Source organism: Rhinolophus ferrumequinum, chromosome 11 (genome assembly GCF_004115265.2).
Source record: "Rhinolophus ferrumequinum isolate MPI-CBG mRhiFer1 chromosome 11, mRhiFer1_v1.p, whole genome shotgun sequence".
NCBI classification, from domain to species: Eukaryota; Metazoa; Chordata; class Mammalia; order Chiroptera; family Rhinolophidae; genus Rhinolophus; species Rhinolophus ferrumequinum.
This window is the reverse complement of record NC_046294.1, coordinates 36,137,713-36,151,288: the sequence shown is the minus strand read 5'-3', so window position 1 is coordinate 36,151,288 and position 13,576 is coordinate 36,137,713. Positions and strand designations below refer to the sequence as shown.

The window sequence follows — 13,576 nt, the reverse complement described above, 5'->3', positions numbered from 1 at the left end:
CCCAGAGCCCCCAGGTCCCTGAACAAGCAAGGTCAGCATAGGGACCTCCAGGAGGGGAACACCATAGGGCAAGAGGAGACCTCATCCAGTCCATTTTCCCCTTTTTACAGATAAAAAAAAAATGAGGCCGAGTAAGGAAGGGATTGGCTTGGGGTCACGTGCTAAGAAGGTGGTACAGCCAGACTTAGACCTGAGGTCTCTGGGCTCTGGGCTCAGGGTTTGAGATATGGGGCAGGGTTCTGACCCACTGACTTCTCCGAGTCATCCATGTGATGGAGGCCGTGGCTCGGTTAGGTAGCAGACCGGCTGTGGGAAGTTGCTTTCCCCGCCTCAACTACGGCGCCAGTCTGGAAGCCTCATGGCCCCGTCCAGTGAGGAGCCCTGGGGCAGTAGTTACCCCGCCATCTGAGCCTCTTCTCTCATCTGCCAGGTGTGGAGCCAGCGGTTTTGGTTCCTACAGAAGCCCTTGGCAATGAGACCCTGCCTCCCAGTCAAGCGCTGCCCACCCCCAGTGACCAGGAGCTACAGTTTCCACAGGACACTCCGAGGGTTCCCTCCTACAGGCCAGCACTCACCCCAGCTGCCCCACTCACCACGGCCCTGCATCCATCCGTGGCAACCACTGAGGGCCCAACGCTGCCTCCCGGCCCCACCCAAGCCACTCTGCAGCAGCTGTTGGGGGTCACTGCATCCAACCTTCCTGCGCACCCCACAGAGACCCCAGCCAGCAAGGGGGTGGCTGCCAGCCCCCTGACTACCCCCCATGCCCCAGGGTCCTCATCCCTCCCTCTTTCACAGCAGGTGCTTATACCTGGCACAGGTTTGGGTGCCACGGAGACGACCAGGGTAACTGTGACCTTTGCAGGAAGCCCCAACATCACCGTCTCCTCCCAATCAGCCCCTGTCCCTCGCTTTCCACTCATGACCAAAGCAGTGACAGTCCCAGGCACTGCCTCCTTGCCTGTTAAGACAACACCCTTACAAGCCTTCCCAAGCCTGGAGCTGCCTGCAAGTCCCTCCTCCAGGCCGGAGGCTTCCCCTGCAGTGACCTCCAGGCTCCCCACTTCCTCAGAATCCCATGAGGCTTTGATGACACCTGCCATAACGAAGGTCACGAACAGGACAGGGATCCCCGAACCTGTACCGACCCAGGGCGTTTCCAGCCCCAGCAGCCCCCGAGCTGAGGCTAGAACAGCAGCAGAACAGGTTCCTGTCAGTCCCATGGTGACCAGGGGCGTGGAGATGGTGCCATCCACAGAGAAGTTCCAACCTGGGCCCAGCGAGCCCACGGGCCTGCCTCCATCCCCACTTCCTGGCCCACTACCCACTGCCCTGCCCCACCCCACCCGGCATACCACCACAGCCACCAGGCCTCCAGCTTGGCCCCCAGGGACTCCAGCTGCCACCAGCTTGTCCACAGTTGCTCATGGGCTGGGGACCACACTCTTTATGTCTCTGGAGTCAACTCGGCCACACCAGCTCCTCTCTGGTCTGCCTCCTGATACCAGTCTGCCTCTGGCCAAGGTGGGCACCTCAGCCCCAGTGGCCACACCTGGCCCCAAGGGCTCTGTCATGACCCCTCCACTCCAGCAACAGGCCACATCTCTTGCCATGGCCACGACTCCATCTGCTCAGACACTCCATGCAGCCCTGCCTCTTACCCCAGCCCTTGTGGCCCAGGTACACCCTCCCAGTCACACAGGCCCTCAGGCAACCAGCACAGCTCCCAGCCTGCTTCTGGGGGCCACATCGCCAACCTCTGGAGGTGTGGCCGTGGCTGAGGGGGTGGCCTCCACAGTATCTGTTGCCCCACAAAAGAGCACGACAGAGAAGATGGCCATCCTGTCCAAGCAAGTGTCTTTGCCCCCCTTGCTACCCGGCTCTGCCCAGGAGAGACCCACAGAGCTCATGCCCGCCGTGACCCATACTCTTGCTACCTTGGTGACTAAGGCCGAGAGGCCCTGGGCCGGCACAGTGCCACCGGTGCCCACCTCCTATCCCCTGAGCCCTGTCTCAGCCAGGACTGTGTCCCGAGAGAGCTCACTGGTGCTGCTCCCTCAGCTGGCTGAGACCCATGGAACATCGGCAGGACCTCGGCTCTCCACAGAGCCTGTGGGAGCGGCCACCACCCAGCCGTCTGGGCGCTCAGCCGCAGTCCAGAGCATCTCGCAGGCGTCAGCTGCGGCCTTGACCACCACCCCGGAAGCCAATGTATCTGCCGTGTGTGTTGTGAGTGACCTGCCAGGGTTCTGGCCCCTGAAGGGGGACCCTCCGTGCTGCCCTCTCCCCGGGCCACGCTGCTTGGCTACCACCACACTCTCCCAGTCCCGGGAAGGGGCACAGCCTGTTGCAGCTGTTTAACCAGTTGCCACAAGATGGGGTTGAGTCACTGTCCTACCCCTCCCCCAAGCCTCTGGAGCCTGAAAAATTCCCCAGGTTCCTCTAGCCCCTTGATATCACTGGGGCCCCACAGGCTGATTGGATGGCTTGGTGTGGTGACAAGAGTGTGACAACATGCGTATGCCAGTGTGTACATGTTTGTGTCTGGGTCCCTGCATGGGACGGGGTGTGCACACGTGTTCATGTGTGTGAGACTGAGCACTCAGATAGCTGTGTGTGCGTGATACACGATGTTCAGAGACCATGTGTGTCTGTGCATTTGAGAGAGAGAGAGAGAGAGAGAGAGGAAGGGAGGAGTGTGTGTGTGTGTGTGTGTGTGTGTGGTGTGTGTGTGTGTGTTTTGGGGGCTGTGCTTGGGTGTCTGTGAGTCTGAGCCAATGTGTCTGGATGTCTGTACCTGGGGCTGTGAGTGCAGGCCAGGCCGATACGCAGAGGTCTCGGGGAGTCAGCCCCTGACCCTCAACCCCACGCTCAGCCCAGCCCCAGGCCCCTGCGTCTTGTTGGGTGGGCGGAAGGTGAGGATACTGTCCCCTTGCAGTTTTCCCTCAGGGTCCCCACTTGCTAGAGCCTGTGCCCTCACCCGCGGGGAAGGGGTAGGACGGGGGAGTGGCTGTGGCCACAGGGCGGCGCTCATGCCGGCTCCACCCTGTGCCCCAGCCAATCGCGGAGGAGGACTGCGTCCGCCACATCTGCCTGGAGGGCCAACTGATCCGTGTGAACCAGTCCCAGCACTGTCCCCAGGGCATCACACCCCTTCGCTGTGGGGTCCTGGGCCTCGCAGTGAGAGTGGGCGGGGACCGCTGCTGCCCCTTCTGGGAGTGTGCCTGTGAGTCCTGGGGTCCACAGGAGCCTCCCATGTCGTCCTCGGCCCCCGGCCCCAGCGTGACCTCTGCCCCTGACATGGGGGTAACTCTCCCATGGGACTTCTTGCCTCAGTGTGACCCCTGACCTGCAGATTCCCTACCTTTGTGACCTCTGATCTCTGGTTGATGCCTGCTCTGTGGGAACCCCCAGGGCCTCTGAATCACCCAGGAAAAGGCCCAGGCACCTGCCCTGGGAAGCTAAGCAGCCTTGACCTCAGAGGCATCTGTTTGTTTTGCTTGTCCTCCGCCCTGCCCAGGCCGCTGCTCAATCTTCCCTGATCTTAGCTTCGTGACCTTTGATGGGAGCCACGCAGCCCTGTTCAAGGAGGCCATCTACATCCTCAGCCAGAGCCCACATGAAATGGTCACCGTCCATGTCCTCGACTGCAAAAGCGCCAACCTGGTGACTGCCTCCTGCTTCCCTTTCTGCCAGCACTTAGGGGCTTGACTAGCTTTGGAGTGGAGATGGAGCAGGGACTTGGGTTTTGAGGAGCGCGGGGGTGAGGACAGATGTGGAAGCTCCCTTTGTCTCCCAGGAGCCTCCTGGAATGGGTGTGTGGGGAAAGTGTGAGTGGGGTTCACCACCTCCTGGCCCTTCCTGGGGCCTGTACCATCCCTAGCTTGTCCCAGCCGCCTAGGCGCTCATGGGATGGCACTGAAGTGAAGAGGAGCTGGGAGGTCACTACAAAATGTGGCCTGATCAAGGGTGCCAGCTACATCGCCAACTAGGATGCCCCCATGAGCCTCTGTGTGTGTGTATGTGTGTGTGTGTGTGGTGTGTGTGTGTGTGTGTGTGTGTGTGTGTGTGTGGCTGGACTTGCATGAAGGCAGGTGGAGCCAAAAATATTCCATGGGATTCTGCACCATCTGCACAGCCCGGTGGGTGCTCCTGGCATACTGTTGGGAGGTGCAGGGCAGGAACAGGGGTGGGAAGGCAGCGTGGGGTCACATTTGCTCACCAGGATGAGGAGGCAGGGCTGAGGAGGGCTGGGCTTTCTCTGCAGGGGCACCTGAACTGGCCCCCATTCTGTGTGGTATTGCTGAATGTGACGCACTTGACCCGTCAGGTCATCATTGACCGCTTCAACCGGAAGGTGAGTGCATCAGAGAGCTGGCCCTCCGGCGGGGCAGCAGTCAGTGGAGGGGCAGGGCGTCCAAGGGTGGAGGGGCCTTGAGGCTTATTCACGATTGGGGGCAGGAGTGGGGGAGGGCCCTCTTAAAGAAAAAGAATGAAAAATTGGGTATATTTGGAAGTGATTTTAATTAGAATACTTGTAGCCACCCTAATGTCAAGCAAGGAAGTGTACCAGAAGGAAGTTAGAACGGTGAGGGAGAGGAAGTTAGAATGGCAAGAGACAGTGGCCTTAAATGATTGGGGTTAGAATATCTCACTTCAGCACTTTTGTTCTGAGGGATTCTGTCTTAATGTTCAGCACAGAGAAGGAGAGACCCCAGAGAAGGAGTGCCCAACGTGGAGGCTGGGGATTTAGGGAAGGTCTCCCAGAAGAAATGATCTGAGCAAAATTAGGAAAGAATAGAATGATGAGAAAGGCACAGAATTTGTGTTAACTTGGACATAGAGATTCAGCCTGTCTCCAGCCATTGCATTTTTTTTGTTTCATTGTTTTGTGTTCATAAAAATGTTTTCAGAACTTTCTTGCCATCTTGGGCTGTGTTGTGTCTTGGCTGTCTGTGCCTGAAACAGAGCCTGGCATATAACAGGTGCTTAATAACTATTAGCTGGATAAATGGCTGGATGGATGGATGGACAGACAAGCTGTGTTCACATTAAACACCTCTTTCCCACAAGGTGACTGTGGACTCCCAGCCTGTGTGGCCCCCCATGAGCAGATATGGGTTCAGAATTGAGGACACAGGCCACATGTATGTGATCCGAACACCGTCACACATCCAGATCCAGTGGCTCCACAGCTCAGGACTCATGATCCTGGAGGCCAGCAAAGCCAGCGAGGCCCAGGGCCGTGGCCTGTGTGGTGAGGTGGAACCCAGCTAGGGGAAGGGGGATGCTTCCTGCATCCACCTCTGCCCCGCAAACACAGGAGCCCCTGGACCAGGGAAAGCTGGGACAGAGTGCCAGGCCAGAGGTGGGACCAGTGCAGCTGCCAGGGCAGAGAGACCTAATGTCTTGTGTTCTGGGGCTAAAGCTGCCACCAGGGAGATGGCACAGGGCTCTAACCTCCACCAGTTGTCACTTCATCCAGAATTGTCGGTCAGCTTCCCTGATAGCTTCCTAATGCCAGATAATCCTTCCCATCTGCCTATGCCTGGGCATTTCATGAAGCACTTCCACACTCTGATCTCACTTATTCCAGGTCATCCACACAATAACCCTGAGAGATGGCCATTGAACTAAAGAAGAAAGGGGGCTCAGAGAGGTTAAGTGGCTTGCTTAAGGTCACACAGCAGAGCTGCCACAACACATAGCACTAGTGTTCTTCAGACCACAGCATGATCGTAGAGAGCATGGGACTGGATGTATTTTGATAAGAGAAAGGGGTACAGGCGGAATCTGAGTATGGACTGCTGCTCCTTGCAAGGGCAGGAGAACGTGGGCCCCCACAGGACACTCCATGACAGACTGCCATGATAGACTATGATGATGATGACATAGGAATACTTATATAAACACATACTTTCCTGCTCTCCACTTGTACGAGGTCTGTACCCATTTTGTTCATCTACATGATGCGCCCGTACTCAAAATGCCCTCTACACTGTACGAACACATGTACGTCTGCTTCATATTCATTCTTTCATTTGCACAACACATATTTTCCAGGTACCAGTCACTGGGGACAGGACAGGAGGCAAAAAAGACAAAATCCCTGTCTTATGAAGCTTCCATCCTTACGGACACTCACACCACTACCACCACCACCATCACCACCATCCTTTTCTCAACATTTCTTTCTTCTACTGTTTACACCTGGCAGAGAGTGCTGTCCTCAGCAGTCATCTGGGGGTCCAGGGCCCCCAAAGCTACCTTTTTGACACCATTGGGTGATTCAATGCCAAGACCAAAAATGTGACCACTGGGACCACTGATAAAATCTGAGGGTTTTGTATTGCCTTATGCTTTATATTCACAAAACTGGTGTCGGAAGGTGTCAGAGCAGAAGTCAGCTAACTTATATCTATTTTATCCAAATGAACACTTGGTTTCTTGGGCACTCTGCAAGGCAATGTGGGGAATATTGAAAGTGAGAATCTAAAGGAATGTGAGTCTCAGAGAGAATGACCAAAGCCTGTTACACAGAATTGCGAAGGTCATGGATGGTACATCTCAGAGGCCCTTGAAGGAAGGACTTCTGAGGAAATGTTTCAGGCAGAGGGAGCAGCATCAGCAAAGTGAAGGGCACGGAAATGTGTGTCTGGCACCTAGAGGGTGAGACATGAAGCTGGAAGTCAAGGTCGTGTTAGAAGCTGTGACAGATAAAGTTCAGCCCACCCCCAGCTTAGTGCCTGAGCACAACAGAAGTTTATTTCCTGCCCACGTAAATTCCCAAATGGAGATTCCTTCCATCTTGTGGCTCTGCCATGTTCAACACGAGCTTCCAACTCTACAGAAGGGAAAAGAGTTGGGAAGTGTTTATGGACGAGGCCTGCAAGTGGTACCCCTCACCTTCACTCACACTCCATTGGTTGGAACTCAGTCACATGGTCTCACCCAACTGCAAGGGAGCAGATTGCCCAGAGAAGAGGAAACAGGTGTGATAATCAGCTAGCAACCTCTGCTAAAACAGAGTTTTTTGGAGTAACTTTTAATTCTGATATAATGTCAAGCTTAGAAGTTATAAAAACAGTATGAGGAACTCCCATGTTTTATTGATCTATATACCCAAGTTTACCAAGTGTTCACATTTTGCCCCATTTGCTTCTCTCTGTATAGAAATAGATACTATATATGTGCATTTATATATGCACTTTTCTATGCATATACTATATATATGCATACACTTTATGCATATGCTATATCTATATCTATATGCATTTTTTCTGAACCATTTGAAAGTGTTTTTGTATCCCTAAATACTTGGGTGTGTCTTTCCTAAGAACAAAGACGTTTCTTACACAACTGTTTCCTTAGCTTCTCTGTGCCTCATTTTCTTCATCTATAAAATAAGGATAATAGTAATACCAGTCTCAAAGAATTGTTGTGAGGAATATGCAGTGACAACTGGGGACCTGGGAGCGGTGGTGGCTATTGTGGCTCATGGGATGATTCTGCCCCTCTCAGGTATCTGTGATGGGGATGCAGCCAATGACCTCACCCTGATGGATGGTTCTGTGGTGGGTGAAGACGAGGACCCTGCTCCCTTTCTGGACAGCTGGCAGGTGCCCAGCTCCCTGACCTCAGTGGGCCAGACCCGCTTCCGCCCGGACAGCTGTGCCACAGCTGACTGCTCCCCGTGCCTTCGCATGGTGTACAACCGCACCTTCAGTGCCTGCCACCACTTTGTATGTGCCAACCGGGGCCAGCATGGGGGGCACTCCCGGGCGGGGAATGGCAACACCTACCTGCAGAGGGGGAGGGCCAATGGCCAGGGCAGGGAAGCGTAGATGTGGGTGTTGATTTCGGGACTGGATTGGGAGCCTGCAGGGGCTCATTGTTGTCCCTGGGCAGGGCGGGGGGCACTGGGCCTGGGATGTGGAGAAGCAGGGAGGCAGCACTGCCTGATGCTTGTGCCCAGGTTGCACCGGAGTCGTTCTGTGAGCTGTGGATCCGGGACACCAAGTACGTGCAGCAGCCCTGCGTGGCACTGACTGTGTACGTGGCTATGTGCCACAAGTTCCACGTGTGCATCGAGTGGCGGCGTTCCGACTACTGCCGTGAGTTGGTGGGCGGGTGGGAGGCAGAGGGACTCCTCCATTGCTTCTGTTGCTCCCACCCCCATTAGAGTGGGAAAAGGCTTATCCACGTCTAGGCTTCCCCAGGTCTCTTTATGCGTTCATTCATATTAATTAATAAATACTCAATAAATACATCGATAAATATTTTAATAAATTAACACATTTTTATTATCGTTTACATTAATAAGTCAAGTAACTCTCATTTATTTTTTATCTAATTTCTCTGAGTCTCCTTGCTTCATCTGTAAAATGGAGACAGTAAGGAGACGCCCTCTAGGATTGTTTTGAAAGGGACATGAGATACTGTGTCCAGAGTGAGTCCTCACGCATGCCCGTCATATAGTTACGGTCCAGCAAATATTAGTTCTTTTCTCTTCATAGTTGGTTATCTTTCTCTTCTTTCGGTCTCTCTCCTCCTTCACTGAAGATAGACGTGCCCCTCGTCCCACCCCCGTTATCTGCGCCGTAGTGGTGTGGACCACCAAGTAGCAGGGGTGCCGCGGCCTAAAGTATAGTTTGAACACATCCAGAAAGGCTGGAAACAACTCGCAGGAACATCACATCTATAATATGACAGATAAAAGATGAAAAGGCAAAACCATCTAGAGGAGTGTTTTTCAAACTGTAGATCCCAACTCAGTGGGTATGAGATCAACTTTGGGGGCCGACACCAGCATGGTGAAAATACAATAGAATAGAAAATGCTGGCGTGGGCTGCACCTAAAAGCTTAAGTATTATTTCATGAAAATGTTTTTTTGTTTCAATAAATCAGTGATTCTCAATCTGAACTACCCTTTGAAATTGCCCCGTGAATTTCAGAAAGTGTTGCTGCTCGGGCCCCATCGGAATCACAGATTCCGATTCCATTGGTCTGGGGTGAGGTCTGCTTAGTGGCACTTCAAAAGCTCCCAAGGGATTCTTTTGCAACCAGGTTTGAGGACCACTGTTCTACATGTACGTGTGTATTGGACCACAATGTAAAGATCTAGCTTTTACAGTCAAGAAAGTTTGAAAACACTCATCTGTAGAAAGGGGTTGCCAAACATTTTCTGTAAAGGGCCAGATAGTTAATATTTGAGGCTTTCTGGGCTGTCACAACTACTCAACTCTGCTCTTGCAGTACACACACAGCTAGATTCAATAGGTACATGAATGGATGTGGCTACGTTTCAATAAAACTTTATTTGCTGACTCCTGATCTAGAGGAAAGAGACAATGACACCAAACCCCTTGGCACTGTCTGCTGAGGCATGGATGATGCCCTCAGCCCCCTCTTTACCCTGCCTGGGGTCTGAGCTGGGCCTGGGGTCCACTGTGCCCCTGCAGCCTTCCTGTGCTCCAGTGACTCCACGTATCAGGCATGTGTGGCAGCCTGCGAGCCCCCTGAGACATGCCAGGATGGGATTCTGGGCCCGCTGGACCCAGAGCAGTGCCAAGTGCTGGGAGAAGGCTGCGTCTGCTCTGAGGGCACCATCTTGCACCGGCGCCACTCGGCACTCTGCGTCCCGGAGGAGAAGTGTGGTAGGTTCCTCCCCTCTCAGGGTGGGGCCCTCCGAAGCTGGCCTCCCCCTAGGGTCTCCTTCACCTTGGCTGAGGCCTAGCTGTGTCCCTCCGGGGCTGCATGGGGGTGGTTAATGTCCCAGCGAGCGCTTTGCCTGGGACAGTCTGCCCCCCCAACTCCTATGTCCCCTGTGCCCCCACTATAGCCTGCACCGACAGTACAGGGATGCCGCGGGCCCTGGGGGAGACCTGGAATAGTTCCCTCAGCGGATGCTGCCAACACCAGTGCCAAGCTCCAGACACCATCGTCTCAGTGGACCTGGAATGCCCGGACGCCCGCCCTGAGAGCTGCCCACGCTTTGGGGAGGTGATCTTGCTCCTGCCCACTGAGGACCCCTGCTGCCTGGGGGCTGCTTGTGGTGAGTCCCATCGGTCACTTCCCTGGATCTCCACTGTCAGGTGGTTAAAAGGCTCCAGCTCTGACCTTAATGGATAGGACAAGGCCTGGGAAAAGGAAAGTGTCTCGTGGGGGATGTGTTGAGGGGAGTGGAGAACCCTGCCTGGGGGGCAGGAGTCATGACTTAGGAGTCAGTGTGAGCAGGGCCTACAGGCACTGGGCTGTGGGACCAGGCAGCCTTGGCACATTGGCAGATCATTTAACACTCTCTGGGCCTCCGTCAATTCTCTGGTAACATGAGGCTGATAACGGTACCCACCTCTGGACTGCTGTGCGAATTACAGAAGTTAATACTGATCTAGAACAGCAGCGGGCACGCAGCCCATCACGATGAACAGGAACTCTTAGTGCTCTTCTGCCCCAGTCCTGTGGGACCTTCAGAGGCCCTTTCCAGGAACATGGGCCCTGGGGGCTGGGGGCATCATGGGGACCAGGTGTGCAGGGGCTGGGCAGGGCTGGAGGCTGAGGCGTGTCCCAGCCCCCAGGTGACAGGCCCTGTGGCCCCTGGGCCAGTGTGTAACCATTCTCTCTGTGAGGGTCTTGCCCCGACCTGCCGCCCAGGACACCGACTCCTCACCCACTTCCAGGAGGACTCCTGCTGCCCCAGCTACAGCTGTGGTGAGTGGTCCCGCGCAGTGACAGTGGGATACTGACCACCTGGGGGAGGCGGGTGCCTTGCAGCTGGGAAAGGGGAGCAAGGACAGCTCTGGGGTCTGGGTTCTGGCTGGAGATTAGGGCAGAACTCGGGCGGGAACGCTGGCGTGGCCAGGCAGTGTCTGCTCCCAGCTCCTACATTCTGTCTTTTCCCCAGAGTGTGACCCAGACCAGTGTGAGGCAGTGGTGGTCCCCAGCTGCCGCCAGGACCAGATGCTGATCACTGGCCGCCTGGGGGACTCATGCTGCACTGTCTACTTCTGCGGTGGGTGGGCATGCCATCGGATGTCAGTACACATACCTAATCTGCCGTCACTCCCCCTTCCTCACCCCTGCTTCCTTGGGCAGCTGGGAGTAAAGGGTAGGGGTCTTCGGGGTGGGGGGTGGGCACAAGGAGAAGGGTGAGATCCCCGTCCAGAGAAAAGTGTAGGATGAAGAGGAAGGCGGTCCTCGCTTCACCCCCTATGTGACTGAGCATGAGGAAGTCAGTGTTCATTCAGCGTCGGACTTGAGGCAGACACGGGGGGGAACTTCCAGATTCTGACTCCAGGACAGGCCACATGAGACCATGAAACACTGCTGTTAGTCTAAGTCCTATCACAACTGGGTTATGAGGTGTCCCCACCCAGCAACCTGTTCTCTATCAAGCCCCCATGCGGGGGACTGCCTGTGACAGTCCTGACCCCTCTCCCCTCTCAGCCTGTGGCGACTGTCCAGATCCGATCCCCGAGTGTCAGGAAGGGGAGGCCCTCACCGTGGATAAGAACACTGCGGAGCTCTGCTGCCCTCTGTACCAGTGTGGTGAGTCCTGGCCGGACGGGGGGCCCTGGCCGGAAGGGGCTCCAGGGACCTTTAGGGGCCACTGGGCCCTTCACAAAGTCCTCACCCCAGGACCAAGGACACTGTCACGTCGTCCCAGTCTTCATTATGCTTTTATCACAAAAGCACTGTATATGCCTTGGAGAAAGAACAAAATCCAAGTAAACACAACAAAATGAAAATACTATCTTCTGACCGCCTAGATAGTCTGCTGTCAACACTTGAGTGCATACCCTTTCAGGTACTCTCTATGACTTTGCATGTGTGTGTTTTATCAAAATGAGGTCATCCCGTACATGTTCTTTTTTTACCAGCTGCCATCTTTACCTTTCCATATCAATACATTTTCAAATGCTATCATACCCAGTTCATGGTTCTCTTGGCTTGCCGCCCAACCCAGGACCATACATTAATATTACGTCTCTTAAATACCCTTTTGTCTAGCACAGGTCCCTTTTTCTGTGTGACACTAAATTGGAGAGCCTGGGCTGTGGTCCTGTAGGAAGTCCTAACTGGACAGTACAGGAGTTTCATAGTACTTGACACCATACTGTATGGCTGAGCCACTCTCACTGAAGTTGGCATGGGCCCTGGACTAGGGTGGTGACTGTCGCATCCCTCCCTTTGACATTTACATTTTTCCTCTTTCAACCAGAAAGTAATCCAGTACTTTGACACTGTGCAAATGTCCTTCTCTTCCTCCACTTCCTACTTTTTGGAAATATCAGTTGATAAATAAGTCTTACAGTCCCGCACGTTAAGTGCCGACCCTGCACCTCCCCTCCCCACCAAAAAGTTGTGCTTTGAGATTCCCTCACTCCTTGACTTGGTCTCGCACTATGTGAGAATGGCTAAGGAACCCTGAGCTAAGTGGGACCTGCCTGAAGAATAGGAAGAAGGGAAGTGTGAGCCCTAGAGAGTGGCTGACGCACAGCAGGCACAAAGGGGTGGTTTCCACAGGTGGGAAGGACTGTACTGTCCTCTAGAGGGAACCGTTCCAGGTCGGTGGAACTGAGCCTGGTCACTGGTTTCCCTCTGATCACTAATTTCAGGGTGACACAGAATCTGGGGCAGGGAGGAGGTCCAGTTTAGTGATGTTAATTAAGGTTCTGACATTGCCATGTCACTGACGCCTCCCAGAGCAGAATGAGGGTCTCCTGATGGAGTTCTATGGGGAGACTCGAGGAGCCCAGACTTCTCCCCTGGACTCCAGCCTGCGAGGGTTTCTGAGGACGTGGAGCGGGGGAGCTTCTGCCAAGGAGGAGCTGGGGGCCACAGCCTCCTTAGCCAATGTTGCGTTTCTGAGGATTAATGCTCCACGTGGCTGATGTGTCTGTCCCCTGCCTCCTCTCCCATGCAGTGTGTGAGAGCTTCCGCTGTCCCCAAGTGCAATGTGGCATGGGCACTGCCCTGGTGGAGGTGTGGAGCCCAGACCGCTGCTGCCCCTATAAGTCCTGTGGTAAGTCCTGGGACAGGGAGGCCATTCGCTGAAGGCGGAGTTCCCCGGCCCCTGTGAGGAGGGAATGGCGGGGGGTGGGGGGGGACAGCCCCACCGTTATCCACTTGCTCAGATTCTGTCTCTCCAGAGTCACCGGAGGGAAGCCACCCAAATCATCTTCCTCCCCCATTACATCCGCTCTCTGAGTGCAGAGCATTCCTCCTCCACCTTTTCCTCCCCACGATAAAGGAAGGAAAAAAGCAAGCTCCTTGTTCCAGAAAGGATTTCCATCTAAAAAGTCTTTATTGCAACTATACGATAGTAAACATGATTTTGTTAAAATCTACCTCAGGTCATTTTCAGGAGCCAGTGGGGGTGTCAATAATGAACAGCAGTGGCCTTTATATAAAAATGGTATTTTAAGAAGAGTTAAGAAAGTGTATTTTGCATCTAGATATTTTGCCTGTCCTTTTCCAGGCCTCGGTGTAAACTTCATGAGGGGCAGATGGCAGGGGTTTTAGTCTGTTTTAGTTGCTTTGTCCCCAAAGCACAGAGAAAAGCTTGGCATAGAG

The 13,576-nt window shown here is 54.3% G+C and overlaps 1 protein-coding gene across 2 annotated transcripts in view; it reads left to right on the top strand.

The window, feature by feature from the left end:
• The window catches only part of OTOG (otogelin), a 73,751-nt gene that overhangs the window by 51,703 nt on the left and 8,472 nt on the right, over positions 1–13,576 (top strand). For both annotated transcript variants that reach the window (XM_033121562.1, XM_033121561.1), the window contains exons 36-48: positions 431–2,229; positions 3,058–3,226; positions 3,521–3,666; positions 4,268–4,357; positions 5,074–5,257; positions 7,522–7,742; positions 7,976–8,114; positions 9,463–9,657; positions 9,843–10,055; positions 10,607–10,711; positions 10,905–11,012; positions 11,447–11,548; positions 12,927–13,025. In XM_033121562.1, coding sequence (XP_032977453.1) covers positions 431–2,229; positions 3,058–3,226; positions 3,521–3,666; positions 4,268–4,357; positions 5,074–5,257; positions 7,522–7,742; positions 7,976–8,114; positions 9,463–9,657; positions 9,843–10,055; positions 10,607–10,711; positions 10,905–11,012; positions 11,447–11,548; positions 12,927–13,025 — 3,570 coding nt within the window. The remainder of the gene's footprint in view (positions 1–430; positions 2,230–3,057; positions 3,227–3,520; positions 3,667–4,267; positions 4,358–5,073; positions 5,258–7,521; positions 7,743–7,975; positions 8,115–9,462; positions 9,658–9,842; positions 10,056–10,606; positions 10,712–10,904; positions 11,013–11,446; positions 11,549–12,926; positions 13,026–13,576) is intronic.